This window comes from Aquarana catesbeiana, linkage group LG04, assembly GCF_042186555.1.
Source record: "Aquarana catesbeiana isolate 2022-GZ linkage group LG04, ASM4218655v1, whole genome shotgun sequence".
Classification (NCBI taxonomy): domain Eukaryota; kingdom Metazoa; phylum Chordata; class Amphibia; order Anura; family Ranidae; genus Aquarana; species Aquarana catesbeiana.
The window spans coordinates 192810335-192832092 of NC_133327.1; the positions used below are offsets into that span (position 1 = coordinate 192810335).

The 21758-nt window shown below is 41.9% G+C and overlaps 2 protein-coding genes across 2 annotated transcripts in view; both read right to left on the minus strand.

Annotated features, from left to right (window-relative positions):
• Nucleotides 1–21758, minus strand: part of AADAC (arylacetamide deacetylase) — a 101391-nt gene that overhangs the window by 54025 nt on the left and 25608 nt on the right. Inside the window, exon 2 of the mRNA XM_073626056.1 lies at nt 18392–18614. Coding sequence (XP_073482157.1) covers nt 18392–18614 — 223 coding nt within the window. The remainder of the gene's footprint in view (nt 1–18391; nt 18615–21758) is intronic.
• On the minus strand, nt 2553–7845 carry LOC141139685 (uncharacterized). The gene is made up of 2 exons (XM_073626055.1): nt 2973–7845; nt 2553–2892 (listed from the first exon to the last, which is right to left on the minus strand). Exon 1 carries the CDS (start codon nt 7420–7422, stop codon nt 5665–5667), a length of 1758 nt encoding a protein of 585 aa, XP_073482156.1. The 5' UTR covers nt 7423–7845; the 3' UTR covers nt 2553–2892; nt 2973–5664.

The window sequence follows — 21758 nt, forward strand, 5'->3', positions numbered from 1 at the left end:
TCAGGTCCTGCAGAAGGACTATATTAAGGTAAGATTTCTCATTTAACATCACATTCTATGTATTTAATGTTTGCTAATGTATTGTATTTCTTTCATCATTCCCTAGTTACCATGATTGTAATATGCTGTGAATGTCCTCTTTGTCCTCATGCATGCTGGAAGTTTTTAACTTCCTTTTTTGTCCTTAATGCATATTTGCCTTCACTAACCTTCCAGCGTGCTATCCTGGGCCCATACACACCTAGCCTAGTCACTTAACAATGTATTTTGTCAGCTCCATAGTACTGCTTTACCCTAAACACCCACTAAATGTGTTTAAATGTTATTTGTGTGCTTAAATTCATGCAGAGTGCAAGAAGCTTTTTTTTGGGGTCCCAAAATCATTTGAAACCCTCCCTCCCCCCAACCGCTAAGTCAACCGATACCAATCCTCTATCTGCTGACTTTGCCAAACCCATACACACTATCCCTACCTCTTTTGTGTTCATATTTATGGATGAATTCACCAAAGCATGTAGTGAAAGGGCCTGCCTGAATACTTTCAAATGGTACTGTTTCAAGTTTTGTTCTCCTATTATCTTGATAGGTAATTGCAGAATGTCAAAAAGTGCTTCAATTTGGACAGTGTGGAAGATTTTTATTTTATGACTCTTCTTCAAAGTAACACACATTATTTATGAAGTGGAGAGGGTTACCTGTCCAAAACATCCCCCCCCCCCCCTAAAATTTTTACAATGGGCCATCAGAGGGGGTGAGGAATCTGATAAATGGACCTTATACTTTTGTCTTTAAATACTCCTTAAAATAAATGTTAATACTGATGTTGGCCAAGAAGTTTGTGTCTAATCTGCTTGCAATGTTATGTGCAAAATTACTATTTTTTTTTTCTTGTTTGACTCGACAGTTTCCTTCAACTCCACAGGAATGGCAGACTGTGGCTTCCCAATTTGCCCAGCGATGAGACTTTCCCAACTGCGGAGAGGCAATTGATGGGAAACACGTCCACATAGTCCCACCCCCCAACTCAGGGCCATACTATTACAACTATAGGGGGTTTAATAGTATTGTGATGTTGGCGGTGGTTTCAGTGACATATGAGTTTCTCTATGTGGACATGGGGAACAATGGCCGGATGTCGGATGGTGGAGTCATCGTCCAGACCGAATTTTACAGACTGCTCCAGAATGGCGGCTTGGCATTGCCACCTGCTGAAGAGAACCTGGAAGGACTCCCGTTCATCTTTGTCGCTGATGAAGCGTTGGGACTGGGTGATCACCTGATGCGGCCGTTCCCGATGAGGACCTTCACCCCGGACCAGAGGGTTTTTAACTACCTGCTGGCCAGAGCCAGAAGAGTGGTGGAGAACGCTTTCGGGATAATGGCCAGCCGGTTCCGCCTATTCCTCACTGCAATAAACATGGCGGAATATAAAATCAATCACATCGTTCTTGCATGCTGCATATTACACAACTTTTTGAGAAAAAAATGCATCAAACTATGTGGCCTCAGTTGGGACTGAGGCCGGCTTATTACTGGATCCAACACATCTGACGGCTCTTGAAGCTGGCCGTCCTGGCTTGCCCCTCCAAAGCGCCTGCGAAATTCGTAAAAAGTATCTAGAGTACTTTGTGGGTAAAGGGGGCCATTGACATGCCAGACAATATTTAAGATACATTTTAAAAATATTTTTTTTAGTTAAATTGAAATAATATTTCCTTTGATTTAATGCTTGTGTTTCTTTTAGCTGTCCCCTAGGTTCTCCAATGGGCTTTTCTTTTCTTTCTTCAATAGTGCAAACGTAATTTATTTGATACATTAGGTGACAATCTCTTCTTCAGCAAAATATTATGTTGTGGGTCTGCTACACACATACCTTGTTTTTGTTGTTAATGTATGTAATGCATTAATGATAAAAAGATTCATCATTTTCAGCACCATGACTGAATTTTGGGGAGTCACGAAAATGGCCTGATTGTGGCAAATTATAAAGCACCGTGGGAGTTATTTACTAAAGGAAAATCCACTTTGCACTCCAAGTGCACTGCAAAAGTGCACTTGGAGTGCAAAGTGAATTTGCTTTTAGGAAATAACCCCCATTGTCACTGTAAACAACAACTTACTCCAAAAACTGCTATTGAGCATTGAAAGAAGAAGCCACACATTGTTGAGTCTTAAAATTTTTACTCTGTGCACATTCACATGTGCGTTAGAAAAGGGTTTTTGAATAAACCAACATATTTTAGGAATAACATTTTTGCTATAGACAGTACAAATAGCCTTTTTTGTGTTAAATAGGCATGTTTAAAACCATAAAACAATACCCAACTCAGGAACTTTCAAAGTTCAACTTTGAAAAAATGAACGCAAGATCAGACATTAGTATGTCCAAACTGTGTTGATCTTGCCTTCATCTGATGGGGTGATGTCACCCCTATGAAAGCCAAATTTTGAAGATGCACACAAATTGAGAGTCAAAATGGGTATTTCCCTCCTGATCCTATGCCTAATGTCAACATGTGCTAGCTCCCATCATGGGGGATCAATGGTGCAACCCCTTCCTCTCAGCTACTTTAGTTGCGAGGAAGAGGTTGCACCCACCAAACACGTACATTGATATCCCGTGATGGTAGATAGCACATGTTGACAGCATCTTCAAAATTTGGCTTTCAGGATACTTAAAAAATTGGTGAAAAATAACAAAAAAAAGTAAGACTTTAGGTGTTTTTTAGATTCGGCCTAAAACATCAATGATGTTTTTGAGTCTTTTTTCAATATCATTGATGTCTTCCTTGATCTTTTGTAAATCACGATTGCACACCATGATCTCCCCGATGAGGACGTGTGCACTCGTACTTGTGAAATGCGAATCTTCTTCCACAACATCCACATCACCTAAAATAAAAAAACACACCATGTATTATAAATATGCAGGTGTCCATTTATTACCTGAAGCTGTGGTCTCAGACACTCACCTGTTGTGGTCACTATTTCGCCCACTTCATAAACCTCTCCTTCCTCTACATCTTCTGGTTGTGGTGTGGGGATTTGCTTTTCTTTTGGAGGTGGGGGATCCCTGGTGTCCTCGGATGTCCCGAGTCTTTTCTCCCCTATGTGAATTAAAAAAAAAGGTATACTTAGCACACAGATATTTGAGGCCAGAAATAGTAATATGAAACATTTCTTTGAAGTGTCGTACAATTGTCTTCTTTGGCAGAGTTCCAAGCTGAAGACATTATTTTTTTCCCTTTCTAAAGCTGGAATACTTACCTTTTTTGTACAATTTTCACACATGGAGACACCCATAGTATCCACTGGAGCACCTGTATGGGACACCCTAAAAAGTTTGTTTTGGTGTCCCACACTAGTGCTCCTGTATCCAGATGTGTAAACAGCTGCTGAGTGTCCTCTCCTTACACTGAATCAAGTTTGCATTTCATTCTAGTACAAACCCATCTAGACAACAATGTCATAAACTTCTTTTAATACACATAGGCCTGATCAAATGTAGTTAACCTGTATCTGTCAAAAACATTGTATTAGTGGGCGAACGAATGATGTTCACTAAGAACGATTACTGCGCCCACGAACCTGAAAGTTGCCATTTTAAACTGTACAACAGTAAAGAAAAGCACATGGAGCAGCATGCAAGTAATAATAATAAAAGGAACACACGACAACAACTTACTTTTTTGAATAACTCACTTGATTCTTCTGTACTGATCATGCTCCCTCAATTTCAGGATTGACCAGCGTTTCCTCAGTTGATCCTTGGATTGCCATACCCCAAAATTCCTGTGCAGACTTCCACCATCTCTACAAAGGACATATTTGAGGCCTTAAATCTCCTCCGGGATGGGGACGTTCGTGGCTCTGGGCTTTCGTTGTTGCTGCTGCTGTCTGTATGCACTTGCTCTTTCTCCGCCATGTGCTCTCCCACTATGCCGAAAGACAAAGGGTAGGGAATAGACTAGAAAGAACGTCAGGTGTGGGCGGAGTTTCAGGCATGCGCAGTGTTTATAAAGCGTAACACGTGTGTGTCATACGTACGATCTGTGAGAGGAGGAAGCGCCAATCGTTAGAACGAAGGTACAATTTGAACTTAGGGCATCAGTGGTCTATACTGCTTATAGATTGAGGCCTATATTGGGACAAGATTAGGAGAGTTTAGCCTGACATTAGGGTTTGTCTTGTGTTGTGTCTTGCAGAGAAAATGGATGGCTTCAATGATCACAACTTCCTCCCCCTATTCATAGACAAGTACAGGGAGCTGCCCTGTCTGTGGCAGGTGAAACATTTGCATTATAATCATAAACAAAAGAGGCAGGCAGCGCTGGAGAAACTGCTGGAGTTGGTGAAGCCGGTGGTCCCCACTGCAACCATCCCCTATTTAAAAGCCAAAATTGGTGGCCTGAGGAGCACTTATAATAGGGAGCGCAATAAGATCCAGGATTCCAGGAAATCAGGAGCTGCAGCAGATGCCATTTATGTCCCCAGGCTGTGGTACTATGACAGACCGCGGTTTCTGTCAGACCAGACTGAAGTCAGGCAATCACTCTCCACTCTTCCTTCCACTCTTCCTTCCATACTTCCTTCCAACCCAGCTGAGGCTTCCAACGTCCAACCTGGGCCTTTCAAGCCAGGAAGAAGAAGTGGAGGAGCCCGGCTTGAGTCAGGAATAGCATTGTTCAACATATTTCTGGTCATAAAATTAATGATGTTAACTAGATGTTATTATTGATCATTAATTTCTGATTTAATAAAGTGTTTTACATATCAATAGACAGTAGTGGCCACAAATGATTGGGACAAGAAGGAAAAATGCTGGGCTCAGAATGATAGTCTTTTCTATTTGTTAACATTCAATTTGCAACAGTCATGAGCTGAAAATTGTGTGTGAGTGAACAAAAAACTAAAACTATGTTTTTTTTTCATACACAGGAAAGACTCAGCCAGGAGGAGGGCATGGAATCTGTGAGCCAGGAGGAGGCTGTGGAATGAGGCAGCCAGGAGGTGGCGGGGGTAAGTGGCAGCCAGGAGGTGGCCAGGCCCAGTAGTAGCCTGACAGAATCCCAGGTCCCTCCCCTCCGCCTTCCAACCAAAAGGCCCACGAAGGGGAGTAATGTGCAGGAGGCAGCGCTTGGGCTGATTCGGGAGGCTAAGGAGGCCCTCAGAGCCACCCCCACTCCTCAAGAGGCCTTTGGCTGCATGACTGCCAGCAAAATGCAGGAAATGGAGGAGGGCCTCACTTGTGTGAGGAAAATTGCAAGTTAGACTTACCGGTAACTTGTTTTCCAATAGGCTTTCAGGACAGCACCCGAGAGATCATGGCTCCTCCTCCCACAGGAAACACCTCATCAATTAAGTCTTTAAATTGGAATCCTCCACGTTGCCTCATCAGTTGTTTGTAGAGAACTCCAGCCCCAGCTGCAACACATAAGCGACAGTTATATCATAGTATTACAGCATTAGCATAAACAAAGGGCGGGTTACTGCTGTCCTGAAAGCCTATTGGAAAACAAGTTACCGGTAAGTCTAACTTGCAATTTTCCAAAACGTCTTTCAGGACAGCACCCGAGAGGATAATCGAGACTTACTCCATTTAGGGTGGGACAACAGCCTGTAAGACTTTCCTTCCAAAAGCCTGGTCCCCAGCTGTCATGAGATCTAACCTATAATGAAGGCAAAGGTTGTCAGACTTGTCCAAGTAGCTGCCTTACAGATTTGTTCGGGGGTGGCGCCAGCTTTTTCTGCCCAACTCACCGCCGAAGCTCTTGTAGAATGAGCCCGGACATTTAATGGACTCTCTTGACCTGTAAGGGAATAGGCTTCTGAGATAGCCATTCTCAACCATCTGGCAATGGTTCCTCTAGAAGCTTGTCTTCCTTTTTTATTACCGGAAAATAAAACAAACAGAGCATCTGAACATTTAAAGTCTTTAGTGTTTTCCAAGTAACTCAAGACTGCTCTTTTAACATCCAGGGTATGGAATTCTTCTTCCTTCTTACCCGATGGATTAGAACAAAAGGTAGGAAGTATTATTTCCTGAGTTCGATTCTGGATCGAAGCGACCTTCGGCAAAAAATTAGGATCCGTCTTCAGAACAATTCGGTCTGAAAAAATGGAAAAGAAAGGCTCCCTGATTGATAAAGCTTGCAGCTCACTAACTCTTCGAGCTGTTGTAACAGCCACTAAAAACACTGTTTTCAAAGTAATCAATTTCAGGGAGGCTAAATTAATGGGTTCAAAAGGTTCCTTGGTCAGGGCCTGTAGAACAACCGATAAGTCCCATGCTGGACAGCTTTTGATTACCACTGATCTAGACCGGGTAAGAGCTTTGAAGAATCTTATTACTAGGGGTTCTGATGAAATGGATTTTTCCAGGAATACCCCCAGCGCAGCAACTTGAACTTTGAGGGTGCTGACCGCTAAGCCCTTGTCCGCCCCTTCTTGCAGAAACTCAAGCACAGAAGAAATTTGTCTTGGAGATCTGTCAGATCCTGTGCACCAGGAGTTGAAGATTTTCCAGACTTTGGAATAGATTGCTCTTGTAACCTTCTTTCTACTGGATAGGAGGGTAGCTACCAACCTATCCCAGAAACCTTTCCTCTTCAAGAGCTGCTCCTCAGTAGCCAGGCCGTGAGCTTTAGTTTTGCTACTTCCTGGTAAAACAGAGGACCTTGTAACAGAAGGTCTTTTCTTAACGGAAGGTGCCAGTAAGTTTCTTGTTGCATCTGAAGAAGGGATGAAAACCAAGGCCTTTTTGGCCAGAAAGGAGTGATGAGGATCACTGTTGTCTCCTCCTTCCTGATTTTTGCTATGACCCGAGGGATAAGCTGAAACGGGGGGAATGCGTAACAGAGGTGAAACTTCCAATCTTGAGCCAGAGCATCCACTCCCAGTGATGCCTCGTTCCTGTTCAGGGAGAAGAAGCGAGACATTTGCGAGTTTTCCTGGGTGGCAAAGAGATCCACTCTTGGGCGCCCCCATTTCTGCACTATTAACTGGAAGACTTCTGGATTCAATTGCCACTCTGCCTCTAAGATCTGGTTCCTGCTTAGGAAGTCCGCTTCTCTGTTTAGGGTCCCTTTTAAATGGACCGCGGATAAGGATAGAGTATGGAGCTCTGCCCAACTCAGAATGCCTTTTGCCAAGCTCTGCAGAACTTTGCTTCTGGTTCCCCCCTGTCTGTTTATGTAAGCCACCGCCGTGGCGTTGTCTGACAGGATCTGAGTATGTTGCCCCTGGACTTCTTTCGCAAAGGTCAGTAAGGCCATTTCTATAGCTTTTAGTTCCCTCCAATTTGAGGACCTCAGCGCATCTCTTGTGTCCCACGAGCCCTGGGCCCACCGGCCGCTCATATGAGCCCCCCAACCCCAGGAACTGGCATCTGTTGTCAGCCTCACCTGAGTTGGGAAGGACCATAACAGCCCCTCTGAGTACCTTGTCTGGTTCTTCCACCACCACAGACTTCTTTTTACTGAAGTAGGGATCTTCACTAATGAATCTAGTGAATCCTGCTGGTGATTCCAGGTTTTTAACAGGAAACTTTGCAGAGGTCTGAAATGGAGCTTTGCCCACTGGATGGCCGGAATGGAAGAGGTCAGGGTTCCCAATGCTGACATAACCTTCCTGATGGACAGAACTTGATTGGACTGTAGCAATGACACCACTTGTACCAATTTTTTCTGTTTTTCCTCTGGAAGAAAAATTTTTTGTTCTAAAGAGTTGATACGGAAACCCAGGAACAACACTTCCTGTGAGGGAATCAGATTTGATTTTTGAAGGTTTAAAATCCACCCCATGGATTCTAGATGAACCCGGGCTCTGAGCAAGTTTTCTTGAAGACCTTCTCTGGGTTGGGCAAAAAACAGCAGGTCGTCCAGATAAGGAATAACTGAGATCCCCTCTAGACGCAGAGGCGCCAGAGCTTCGGCCATTATTTTCGTGAAGACCCTTGGGGATGATGACAGACCAAACGGGAGTGCTCTGAATTGCAGATGTACCACCTTCTTCCCTTCTTTCAGTGCTAACCTCAGATATTTCTGCGACCTGGCGGCAATAGGAATGTGGAGGTAGGCATCTTGTAAATCTATTGATGCCATATAGCACCCTTGATACAGGAGGTTTCTTACTGAAAATATTAATCCATCCGAAACCTTCTGTATTCTACCGATTTGTTCAGCATTTTGAGATTCAGGATAAGACGGAACTTTCCTGAAGGTTTCTGAACCAGAAAGACATGTGAGTAGAACCCCTTGGAAGAACTCCCCCGCTGAGACCGGAACAATGACTCTCTGATTTTTCAGTTCCTGAATTAGGGACTTCATGGCAAGAGCCTTGACTGCGTCCCTTGGGACGTTTGTCACCAGGAATCTTCTTGGCGGTTCTTCCGTAAATTCTATCACATACCCCTGGGAGAGCATCTTTACAACAAATTGATTTGGGGAAATGGCTCTCCACTGAGGAAGAAACTCCTGGAGTCTTCCCCCGACCTTGACGGAGTCATTGTGGTTTTGCGGAGGCCGCAGGAGGATTGAAGAGCACTCCACCCCTACCTTTGGGCTTCTGAGAAGACCATGACTTCCTCTTGCCCTGCGTTTTTTCTTCCTGCTGACTTTTTTGGGGCCGAAAGAAACGCTTACGGGTTTGCACCTGTTTCTTCTTAACCAGAAACGACTTTTTCTTATCTGCCGTGCGGTCAAGAATGGACTCTAGCTCTGAACCGAATAGCAGATCACCTGCAAACGGAATACCACACAATCTATTTTTAGATGCAGCATCCCCTGGCCATGTCTTCAGCCATAAGGCCCTTCTGGCAGAATTTGTTAAAGCTGCTGACCTTGCTGACATGCGGATAGATTCCGCAGACGCATCCGCAATATATGATATTGCTGCCGACAGGGTTGAAAAAGAGTCTAGAATCTCCTGTTTTGAGGAATCTGCTATGACATGGGCTTTCAACTGGTTAACCCAGTGATCTAAGTTCCTTGCAACACAGGTTGTTGCCATTGCTGGTTTCACATTGTGCATTACTGACTGCCAGGTTCTTTTAAGAAGCAGGTCCATCCTTTTGTCCATGGGCTCCTTCAGAGTGCCCATATCCTCAAAGGCGAGGTCCGTAGACTTAGAGACCTGAGAAAAGGCAGAGTCCAATTTTGGAACCTTATTCCATATAGAATCTGGATTTTCTTCAAATGGAAATCTTTTCTTGTGAGCCCGGGAAAAGAAATGCTTTTTCTCAGGTTCCAGCCACTCTTTTTTAATCATATCAGTGATAACTGAATGGACTGGAAAAGAACGGCCTTTTGAATCTCCTAAACCAGCATACATGCGGTCATGCAGGGAGAGTTCCTTCTTTTCCTCTTCTATCCCCAAAGTGGCATGGATTACTTTCAGGAGTCCTCCCACCTCTTCTAGTGACAATTTATATTTAGAAGCGGTATCTGATTCATTTTCCTCCTCCTCAGAATCTGTATCATCTGGAGCGAGGGAAACGGACCCTTGAGAAGCGTCCTGGGATATCGGACCCCCAAAAATTATTTGAGAACCACTCTGGGGTTCTGAAGATGGCTGCGGAACCAGAGGATCCCTAGAGGGACCTGGCTCCTCTCTTAGGTTTGACCTAAAAGCTTGAAAGGTGGCCCGGAGCTCATCCTTTATTGTTGACACTAAGTCGCCACAAACGGATGGAGTCTCCTCTCTGACCAAATTTGTAATGCACTCTGCACAAAGCGTTTTGGTCCAAGCATCGCTTAATTTTTCTTTGCAGACAGGGCACCTTTTCTTGACTGGTTGGGCAGAACCTTTGGCCTGGACAAACAGAAAAGAGACATGGAAACACGCTTAAAAGGCTGTAATACAGCGCAAATAATACACCCAGGTGCACTAAGGAAGAAACATCTCATTTTCCATGTGCCCAGCAAGCCACCACCACCTAATCCCCTGTTGTAGGGCAGATATACTAAATCTAGCCACTGCAACATACCTTCTGAAGAGGGGGTAAGAAGCAGGTCCATCCTGGGGGGGGAGGGTGGGTGGTGGGGGAAGGGGGGGAAAAGGGTGAGTAACCCCCCCACAGGAGAAAACGGCCCAGGGTAATAGAGGACACAGTCCCTTACCTTAGCCTTGCTGGCGCCTTGGCTTGCCCCCTTATCCGCTGCATCGCTATCCATAGCTGTCTGCGGTGCGTGGTGAAACGACCGGTTCCAGATTCGAAAACGCCGCTGCGCTGACCTGGAACTGGAAATAAAGGCACCAGGTGACCCTGCCCTCTCCCACTGCGCTTTGCGCCCGGAAATGACGCACGCGCCGTCCCGGAAGTGCTGCCTCCTCCCTTACAGGACGTGGCTGAAGCGCTCTTCTGCCACCAGCAAAATGGCGGCCGCCACCGCTCATCCCTCATGTAGAAGGGAACATAGGACGGCCGCCCGTCAGGCCAAAAAATTTTGGAGGCAGCACCCCCGGACGTACAGGCTCTCCCCGAGCACGGAAGAGGGAGAGGGAGCCCACGGGACCGTCCATGTAAGAGGCAAGTGGGAGGCTCACTCTCCTAGCCTAAAAAAAGACTTAACAGGTGAGAACCTGTGTCTCCCAGGATAAACCTGAGAGATCATGGCTCCCACCAGAGGTGTTCCTCCAGCTGGAGGAAACACAAAAAACTGATGAGGCAACGTGGAGGATTCCAATTTAAAGACTTAATTGATGAGGTGTTTCCTGTGGGAGGAGGAGCCATGATCTCTCGGGTGCTGTCCTGAAAGACGTTTTGGAAATTATGTATATGACCCTAAATAAGGGGTTGAGGGGCCAACTCAAAACCAAAACACACCTGTGTGAGTTGGACCATCCTCCTCCTCCACCTCCTGCCACACCTCCAACACCATAGCTACAGCCTGGAAGCAAGCAGGTAAGGAACAGTGGAAGTAAGACAAGAAAGTGATGGCCTGGGTTCAGTCTGGTCTGACAAAAGACGCAGGCTGTTGTATGACCACAGCCTGGGGACATATATGTCATCTGCTGCTGTTCCTGATCTCTTGTAGTCCGGGACCGGATTGTGCTCACTATTATATGGACTCCTCAGGCTACCAATTTTGGGTGTAAAATAGTTGATGTGTGCCCTGGGGTACAAAGGCTTTGCCAACTTCACATTTTTCTCCAGCGTTGCCTTCCTCTTTATTTTATTATGACCCATAATAAATGTCTATTTTGTATTCACAAATACTTGCCTATGTGTTTTACTTCAAAAAGGACAGTTTATTTATGAGTAGGCAAGTACATTTCCAAAATACAAGGTCAAATTAACAAGGGACACCAACACCAAACAACCTCCTTGAGGTTGAAAAAATACAGGATAATAATTGTGTTGTGGTAACTTGACACACAAAACTAAAAACAATATTATGGAGAGCACTAGAAAAAAAAACAAGGAGATCTTGATTAAAAAAAACACTATAAACAAAAATTAAATACATTATTATGGAGATCTGACGAAAACAAAAAAATAAAATATTCAGGAGATCACGAGGAATAATAAAGAAATCATTTTTTCTGAACATTGTGTGAATATCAGCAGCGAAACAACGTAATTATTCTAGCATTCTAAAGAAGAAAAGAATGCGCTGCATTAAAAGATTTAAAAAATTCCAGCGTGACAAATGTGATATCTCCATTATGAACGCTAGTTTTACCAGACTGAGCAATTCCATCTCATAATTGATTCTGAGCATGCGTGGAACTTTGTGCGCTGGAATTGTGTACACACGATCGGGAATTTACGAGAACGGATTTTGTTGTTGGAAAATTTGAGATCCAGATCTCAAATTTTGAGTGGCGGAAATTCCGATGGAAATCGTCCGATGGAGCCTACATATGGTCGGAATTTCCGACAACAAGCTCCCGTCGAACATTTTCCGCCGGAAAATCCAACCGTGTGTACGGGGCATTACTGTTATACTGTAATGTTACTTTGTTTTATTGTTAACCATCATTTGCTTAGCAGGTACGCCATTCAGCTGCAGCACTTATTTATTTATCAACAGCGTTTGCTCCCACGATACGTAAATCAGCGACTCCAGAGCTGTAGGAGGTGATTTCACGACCACAGTTAAAAGAAAATGGTGCATGTATGCCCATCATTAGAAGTGGGTAGATGAAGGGCGGTATTCTAATGGTGGGCATACCCACCGATCAGTCTCTTTTTGTTCAGCCCACAGGTTGCATGAAAAAAATAAAATTTCAATGTATGCCCAACAAGGACCAGCCACGTACTGGTATGTTGCTGGACTTTGAGTGGTTATTCCAGAATGATGCCTGCAGGTTTAGGTATCATCTTGGTATCATTCTTTTCAGCCAGCGGTTGGCTTTAATGTAAAAGCAATCCTAGCAGCTAATTAGCCTCTAGACTGCTTTTATAAGCAGTGGAAGGGAATGTCCCCCCCTCCCTCCATCTTCCATGGTTTTCTCGGGCTCTCCTGTTCCAACAGGGAACCCAAGAATGCAGCCGGTGGTTCTGCCAGCTGACCATAGAGCCGATCAGAGACCAGAATGGCTCCAATCATCTCTATGGCCTAAGAAACCGGAAGCTATGAACATTTTGTGACTTCGGTTTTGCCGGATATAAACAGCACCATTGGGAAATTAGCAAAGCATTTTATCACACCGATCTTGGTGTGGTCAGATGCTTTGAGGGCAGAGGAAAGATCAAGGGTCTAATAGACCCCAATTTTTTCAAAAAAGAGTACCTGTCACTACCTATTGCTATCATAGGGGATATTTACATTCCCTGAGATAACAATAAAAATTATTTAAAAAAAACTGAAAGGAACAGTTTAACAGACCTCCTCTGTAAATCTAAAATGGTAACCTGTAAAGGCTTTTAAAGGCTTTTAAAATGTATGTTGTTTGTCACTGCTGCACGTTTGTGCGCAATTTTAAAGCATGTCATGTTTGGTATCCATGTACTCAGCATAAGATCATCTTTTTTTATCTCATCAAACATTTGGGCAATAAAGTGTGTTTTAGTGCATTAAAATTTTAAAAAGTGCGGTTTTTCCAAAAAAATTGCGTTTAAAAAATAGCTGCGCAAATACTGTGTGAAAAAAAAAATTGCAACACCCACCATTTTAATCTGTAGGGCCTTTGCTTTAAAAAAATATATAATTTTGGGGGGTTCAAAGTAATTTTCTTGCAAAAACAAAATATTTTTTCATGTAAACAAAAAGTGTCAGAAAGGGCTTTTTCTTCAAGTGGTTAGAAGAGTGGGTGATGTGTGACATAAGCTTCTAAATGTTGTGCATAAAATGCCAGGACAGTTCAACCCCCCCCCAAATGACCCCTTTTTGGAAAGTAAACACCCCAAACTATTTTTTGATAGGCATGTTGAGTCCATGAAATATTTTATATTTTGTCATAAGTTTCGGGAAAATTACACTTTTTTCTTTTTGCACAAAGTTGTCACTAAATGATATATTGTTCAAACATGGCGTGGTTATATGTGGAATTACACCCCAAAATACATCCTGCTGCTTCTCCTGAGTACGAGGATACCACATGTGTGAGACTTTTTGGGAGCCTAGCCGTGTACGAGACCCCGAAAACCAAGCACTGCCTTCAGGATTTCTAAGGGCATAAATTTTTGATTTCACTCCTCAATACCTATCACAGTTTTGAAGGCCATAAAATGCCAAGATAGCACAACCCCCAAATGACCCCATTTTGGAAAGTAGACACCCCAAGCTATTTGATGAGAGGCATGTTGAATCCATGGAATATTTTATATTTTGCCACAAGTTGCGGGAAAATTCCAATTTTTTTTTTTTTACACAAAGTTGTCACTAAATGATTTATTGTTCAAACATGGCATGGTTATATGTGGAATTACACCCCAAAATACATTCTGCTGCTTCTCCTGTGTTTGGGGATACCACATGTGTGTGACTTTTTGGGAGTCTAGCCGCGTACAGGACCCCAAAAACCAATCACTGCCTTCAGGATTTCTAAAGGCGTAAAATTATGATTTTACTCCTCACTACCTATCACAGTTACAGAGGCTCTGAAATATCCAGATAGCACACCCCCCCCCCCCATGACCCCAATTTGGAAAGTAGACACCCCAAGCTATTTGCTAAGAGGCATGGTGAGTATTTTGCAGATCTCATTTATTTTTGAAAATGAAGAAAGAAAAGAAAAATGTTTTTTTTTTTCTTTTTTCAATTTTCAAAACTTTGTGACAAAAAGTGAGATCTGCAAAATACTCAACATGCCTCTCAGCAGATAGCTTGGGGTGTCTGCTTTCCAAAATGGGGTCATTTTGGGGGGGGGGGTTGTGCTATCTGGGCATTTCATGGCCTCCAAAACTGTGATAGGCAGTGAGGAGTGAAAAAAAAATGTACGCCCTTAGAAAACCTGAAGGCAGTGATTGGTTTTCAGGGTCCTGTACGCGGTTAGACTGCCAAAAAGTTCCACACATGTGGTATCCCCGTACTCAGGAGAAGCAGCAGAATGTATTTTGGGGTGTAATTCCACATATAACCATGCCATGTTTGAACAATATATCATTAAGTGACAATATTGTGTTAAAAAAAAAAAAACAAACTATAACTTTCCCGAAACTTGTGGCAAAATATAAAATATTCCATGGACTCAACATGCCTATCAGCAAAAAGCTTGGGGTGTCTACTTTCCAAAATGGGGTCATTTGGGAGGGGGGGGGGGTTGTGCTATCTTGTCATTTCATGGCCCCTGAAACTGTGATAGGTAGTGAGGAAGTGAAATCACCATTTTACGCCCTTAGAAAGCCTGAACGAGGTGATTGGTTTTCGGGGTCCTGTACACAGCTAGGCTCCCAAAAAGTCTCACACATGTGGTATCCTCGTACTCAGGAGAAGCAGCAGAATGTATTTTGGGGTGTCATTCCACATATGCCCATGGCATGTTTGAGCAATATATTATTTAGTGACAACTTTGTGCCAAAAAAAAAAAATTATTTTCCCGCAACTTGTGGCAAAATATAAAATATTCTATGGACTCAACATGCCTATCAGCAAATAGTTTGGGGTGTCTACTTTCCAAAAGGGGGTCATTTGGGGGGTTTTGTGCTTTCTTGGCACTTTATGGCCTTCGAAACTGTGATGGGTAGTGAGGAGTGAAATCAAAAATTATGCCCTTAGAAAGCCTGAAGGCGGTGCTTTTGGGGTCCTGTACGCAGCTAGGCTCCCATAAGGTCTCACACATGTGGTATCCCCATACTCAGGAGAAGCAGCAGAATGCATTTTGGGGTGTAATTCCACATATAACAATGGCATGTGTGAGCAATATATCATTTAGTGACAACTTTGTGTAATTTTTTTTTTTTTTTTTTGTCATTTTTCAATCACTTGTGACAAAAAAATTAAATACTCAATGGCCTCAAGAAATGAGATAGGTAGTCATAAACTAAAAGCTGCGTATATTCCAGAAAATGTACCCTAGTTTGTAGACACTATAACTTTTGCACAAACTAATAAATATATGCTTATTGACATTTTTTTTTACCAAAGACATGTGGCTGAATACATTTTGGCCTAAATGTATGACTAAAATTGAGTTTATTTTTTTTTTATAACAAAAAGTAGAAAATCATTTTTTTTCTAAATTTTCGGTCTTTTTCCGTATATATCGCAAAAAAATTTAAAAAATAAAAATCGTAGAGACAATCAAATACCAGTTAAAGCAACTCAGTGCCAAATTGTAAAAAGTCCTCCGGTCATTGAGCTGCCAAATCCTCCGGGGCTGAAGTGGTTAAATAGGTGCTTACAGCGCACCACACTGTATACAGCATACATAGTTTCCCCTCCTCTACGCGTTATGCCACATGGTCAAGTGGCTTCCTCAGGGGGATTCTGTTATATGAAAACAGATCACCGCGCTAGGTGATAACAAACATGAAAGTAAAAGTCCTTTACAGTCCCAGTATATTTGTGTTTTCAGAAGTGCTCGTGCACAATAATAAACATCCCTGTTCCATAAACTTGTGTTCAGACTGGGTGCCCCACATGGATATGCACTTACCCCTGGGTGTTGACCAATTATCTCTAGTATGGTTGTCCAAGCATGTGGGGAAACCCCTGGAAGAATCCGTTGCTGGCAGCTCTTGCACTGGATATACCTCATATGTAAATAACAGAGAAACCTCATTGCGTAAAACATTGAAAAATGTATTAAAAAAATGTATTAAGTAAAAACAAATATAGGGTTACACTCACGTGTTATGGTGCCTATCATTCTGGCACCTGGTGTACCTAATACGTTTTTCAACGGTTTTATGCAATGAGGTTTCTCTGTTATTTACATCCATTCATATGAGGTATATCCAGTGCAAGAGCCGCCAGCAACGGATTCTTCCAGGGGTTTCCCCACACGCTTGAACGACCATACTGGAGATAGTTGGTCAACACCCAGGGGTGAGTGCACATCCATGTGGGGCACCCAGTCTGAGTACAAGTTTTTGGAGCACGGATGTTTATTATTGTGCACAAGCACTTATGAAAACACAAATATACTGGGACTATAAAGGACTTTTATATTCATGTTTGTTATCACCTAGCGCGGTGATCTGTTTTCTTTTTTCATTTGTATTTGCTATTTAGCAAGTTCTTACTGCAGCTGATGGAATTATTATATTTTTTGTTCATGTATTCAATTATTAATTTGTATATTATCATACATTAGTTAATTCACAATTTCTTTGGCACTAAGGTATTTTTCTATTGGATTCTGTTATATATTTTACATTAAGTAATACTACAGAACCACATTCATTTTTGTTTTTTTATATTTCAGGGAAATACAAAAACACTGCGCTCTAGTGGAAAAGCCAAATTATATAGATAACAGCTGCTGCATACATTGTGACAAACAATAAATAACCAATAAAAGAAGAAATGCAGCGCTAAAAAAAAGTGAAATGTTTGGTGTGGCCAAACCTTATAAATGAATAGTGCACTTAGTAATGAAACATAAATTCACAAATCCAAATACAAAATATGTAGCAAATGTGTAATAAGTCCACATTAAAACGGGAAATTAATCCAAAGTACACATTAAGAAGCCTGCATAAAAAGGTGTGGATGATGTGAATCCACAGATGGTGAAGCAAAGTCAATGGTGGACACTGTAGATCCGTGACCCGGAACTGACATCAAGGTGTGAGACATCAAGGTGTAAAACATCAAACAGTAGAGAAGAATGGGTACTCTTACCGGATGGCGTGGACTCCCCTGTCTTATGACATGGTGTCAATCAAACATTGAGCCCCACTGGGGCTGGAAACGAGCTCCGGAAGGTTGGAACCTCTGCCGCTCTCCTCAACTTCCTGGAAGCAGTGAAGGGATATCCAGAGGGCTAGGAACGACCAGATAGGTGTCATCCAATGGACGTCAAGTTGTCATCCAGAAGAAACATGAAGGCAAGCTGGATCCAAATCTCCTGGTAGGAGTGGTTAGTGGGGTGCAGTCTCTCTCATCAGAATAGTATGCAAAGAGAAAATAAAAACTTCCGCATAGTGCAGATAAACCAGGGATTTTTATTGCTAAAAAACACCGTAACAAAGTAAAAAGTGATCACTGTAAAAACAAAGGCAGCGTAAGGAAGGGGAAGTCGCTCGACGCGTTTCGACCAAGGGGGTCTTCAACAGGGGCATGTCGAGGAGAGTGGCAGAGGTTCCAACCTTCCGGAGCTCGTTTCCAGCCCCAGTGGGGCTCAATGTTTGATTGACTCCATGTCATAAGACAGGGGAGTCCACGCCATCCGGTAAGAGTACCCATTCTTCTCTACTGTTTGATGTTTTACACCTTGATGTCTCACACCTTGATGTCAGTTCCGGGTCACGGATCTACAGTGTCCACCATTGACTTTGCTTCACCATCTGTGGATTCACATCATCCACACCTTTTTATGCAGGCTTTTTAATGTTCACTTTGGATTAATTTCCCGTTTTAATGTGGACTTATTACACATTTGCTACATATTTTGTATTTGGATTTGTGGATTTATGTTTAATTACTAAGGGCACTATTCATTTATAAGGTTTGGCCACACCAAACATTTCACTTTTTTTTTAAGCGCTGCATTTCTTCTTTTATTGTTTTTTTATATTTACCTGGAGTTTAACTTTAAAAATGATGGCTAGAATCAAATTAGTTGCTTTGGGAACATACTTATACAGTACCTATATACAGTATACAGACAGCTTTAGTCATGTGTTACCGGTAATTAACTTTTGTCACCATTAACCAGAAATGTTTAAAAAGCTATAAAGGCTTCTTTTTACAGCAACATTTTTTGTCTTCTTCAGTATGTCTTTAGGGCATCATATTAGATAACAATGCCACACAAGTTATTAATTACAGCTACTTACCTGCACTTCCTAAACACCATCCACCACCATGAATGAAGATAACGGCTCTCCTTAGTGCTTCTGATTGTTGTTTAGGCACATATAATCTTACAGGAACATTGTTGAACGATGTGTCTGTGACAGTAACATGTTCATCTGAAATGGGTTCTGTGTGCTCCAGCTTTGTTAAAAGCATCATGACATCCATGTAGTGTTTCATGCCAAGCAACTCAGCTAAAGAACCCTGTAATTCAAATACAAACAGTACATAAATCATTTAAAACATAGGTAGGATTGAAAACTTAGTCAAAGCAACCATTCAAGTCGTATCTTTTTTATTATCTGTGAAAATTAAAGGAATCTAGTTGGCAACTATGAACAGTTCTTAAAGCGGTATTAAACCCCAAACCAAAAATGTAATATATTGCAGCTCACCAATCATTAGTTGTGGTAGCTGCATTTGCTTTCCTTTTTTAGACTTTCTCCCCTCTGTTTTCACCTGGTGATCTGGCCAGTAACACACCTGCTGTATTAGAGTGATCCCACTCTGGATGAAGGAGCACAGGGGCACCTTTTGACAGCAGCATTGTCAGTCTTGGGGGAGGGAAGTGTTAGATATACTAGCAGATACACTAACAAATTAAAGCTAATTTCCAGCTCTTACTTCAGTTACAAAAGCAGCTTTTTCCTTTTGTGATAAAGGTTTTACATGAACAAATAAAAGCTGATCATTGTAAGCATCGGTCTGTGGTAAATGGCTTGTCTCAGTCCTCTAAATGCTACATTTGCAGGACCATAAAAAACATATAATATGTATGCAATCAGGGAGGCCCTTGCACTACATTGTTTTGGTAAATCTGAAGACAAAAATCTGCAGAAAATCTAATAGTGTGTATGGGGTCTTACTGGCAGGATCACCAGGTGAAAATAAAAGAGAGAAATACTAACAAGAAAATGAATGCAGCCTTCACACCTAAGACTTGGTAAGCTGCAACATAATAAATGATTGCTTTTGAGTGTAATACTGCTTTAACTTTTATGAAGAATTTTTGTCTTGTTTTTGCCAATAAGAACTATATCATGTAATTAGGGCCTTATCATTTGCATGCCAAATATTATTTTGGACAAAATTCATCAAGAAAAAGCAATTAATGCAGAGCCTCAGCCAAAGATAACTAGATACAAATCAAATCATTCATTTACAAAGAGGAAAAAAAAACAGCTTTTGCTGTGGTATTCATCTTCACTCCAGAGTTCTCTCCCACGTGACTTCTGCTAAAGGTCCACAGTGGGATGTCCAGCATCATTCAACCAACTTCTTCAGAGCCTTGGTTGTACTGGACCCACCCCCAGCCTGTGACTGGACAGTAAAAGTAGAAGCAGCACAATAATGAGCACATCTCTCTGTCACTCTACTTTCTCCTGAACTGATTGCTTCTTGTACTGCTACTTCTTTCTACACTCCAGCTCTGATATACACACATTTTTAAAGAGGCTGATACCATCTCAATTCAAGTACTTATACTAATTAAAAAAATGACTTTAATGATGTATAAATGATTACTGAGCTGAAATAATGTGTATATTTGCCTTGAGTTCAGCTTTAAAGTGTTGTAAAATGTAGATGTAAAAGAAAGCTATTGTGGATTAATTGACAAATGTAACAAAAAAGGATACATTAAACATTTTTAAAACAAAATGGGCTAACAATCTAAAAACACAGAATACATTTTTTTAATTAATTATTTATTTATTCATTATCAACCCAATGGGCATCATAGGGCTCCATTATATGGAAGCATAGTACAGAGATATCAACATAGAAGACACGGAGGAGATTTATCTTGCAGCAGTGCACCTGAATATGTACATGGTGCAGTGCATGAAGGACAGGTCATGCAAATTTTATTGACTGCTATAAAAAAGGAATACATGGACAAAAAGATTATGAGTGTCTTACAGGACAAGGAATCGCATTTTGAAAAAAATTGGCCCCCCTGGCTTAGCTTTTTGCAGGTACCAGACTCACAAAGTTGACTACCAGGCTCGAGAAAGTCAGATCCCTGGGCGGAACCACTTTCTTCTTCTCCTTAGATCTACTATTCTCTTTTCCATTCTGCTCCAGTATCTTTCTATCCTTTAATTTTCCAATTTCTTTTTAAATGTACTCCTGATACTAGTAAAGGACCCAAATACCTGGTCAAGCAGATGTTTGGACCTGGCCCTAGGATGTTACTGGTTATGTTTTTATATAGAGCTTTTCATAGATGTTCATTATTAATGGTGTCCTAGGTTTTAAGGGCTTTTATATTTCCTACTTGGAAAGGCAAGGTTTCCCTCCAAAACAGGGTCCCTCACATCATAGAGCTGGTGTGAGCCAGCCTATACCAACTACCTGAACTCTCAATTGAAATAATGGGCAATCCAACTTTGTCGCTTGTTGGCTTATGCGTATCAATGTTGCTGTGTATGTAACATTAGCAAACTACTGTTCTTGCTATATTTTGTACTTTTTCTTATGTCTTGGAAAGAAAAATGTAACAAAAACGATTGAAACAGAAAAAAGTTTTACATGGTACAATTTAGTTTAAATAAACCCACTCTAAGCTGCAAAACTTAACAAATATTTAAAGCCCAGTTGAAGACACAAAAAAGATATTCAACCAGATAATTATTGTACCAACAGCCAGCTGGGGATGGAGAGGAGGGCGGGGGACTGGGAAATTGCCCATAGACCCCATCTCAAGGGTCCCAGTTAACTGTCACCATCTAAAATCAGGCTCAGAGTCTAGTAGCTGAAACAGTAGATGTGTTTGTAGTTTAAAAAAAAAAGACCGGGTTTGACACACAAGTAGTGGCTCAAAAAAACAGGTGCAATAAACAGTAGTTTTCTCTGCAAAGCATTGATCTGCTCTTGTTGAAACGCCAAACTATTGTAATTCTGCACTTTGATGTCTGGCAGGGGCCAAAGCAGCTGCTACAGTGAATTCCATATTCTGGCCAGATTATTATGTTGCAATCTGGGATCAGGCTCAGAGTCCAGTAGCTGAGACAACAAACAAGTTCGTGATTACTGAAAAACCACCCAAGTTCTGCGCTTAGTGAATTGAAACCAAAATCAAAGCAGCTTGTAGAAGTTTGTGATTATAAACAAGCTTGGCTTGGTACTCAAGTAGCAGTAGCAGTATGGGAGCGACACAGAAGCATGCATACTCCTACTGACACCAATGACTGTGGAACAAGCTTCCCACTGGCACCAACGCTGGGGTATTTTTTCTAACAATGACTAATGACTCCATAGCATTTTTTTCTTAAACTTAACACCGATCCTGGGAATTTTTTCCTCCTATTTACCACCTTACCACAATGCTAGGGCATATTGTCTGAC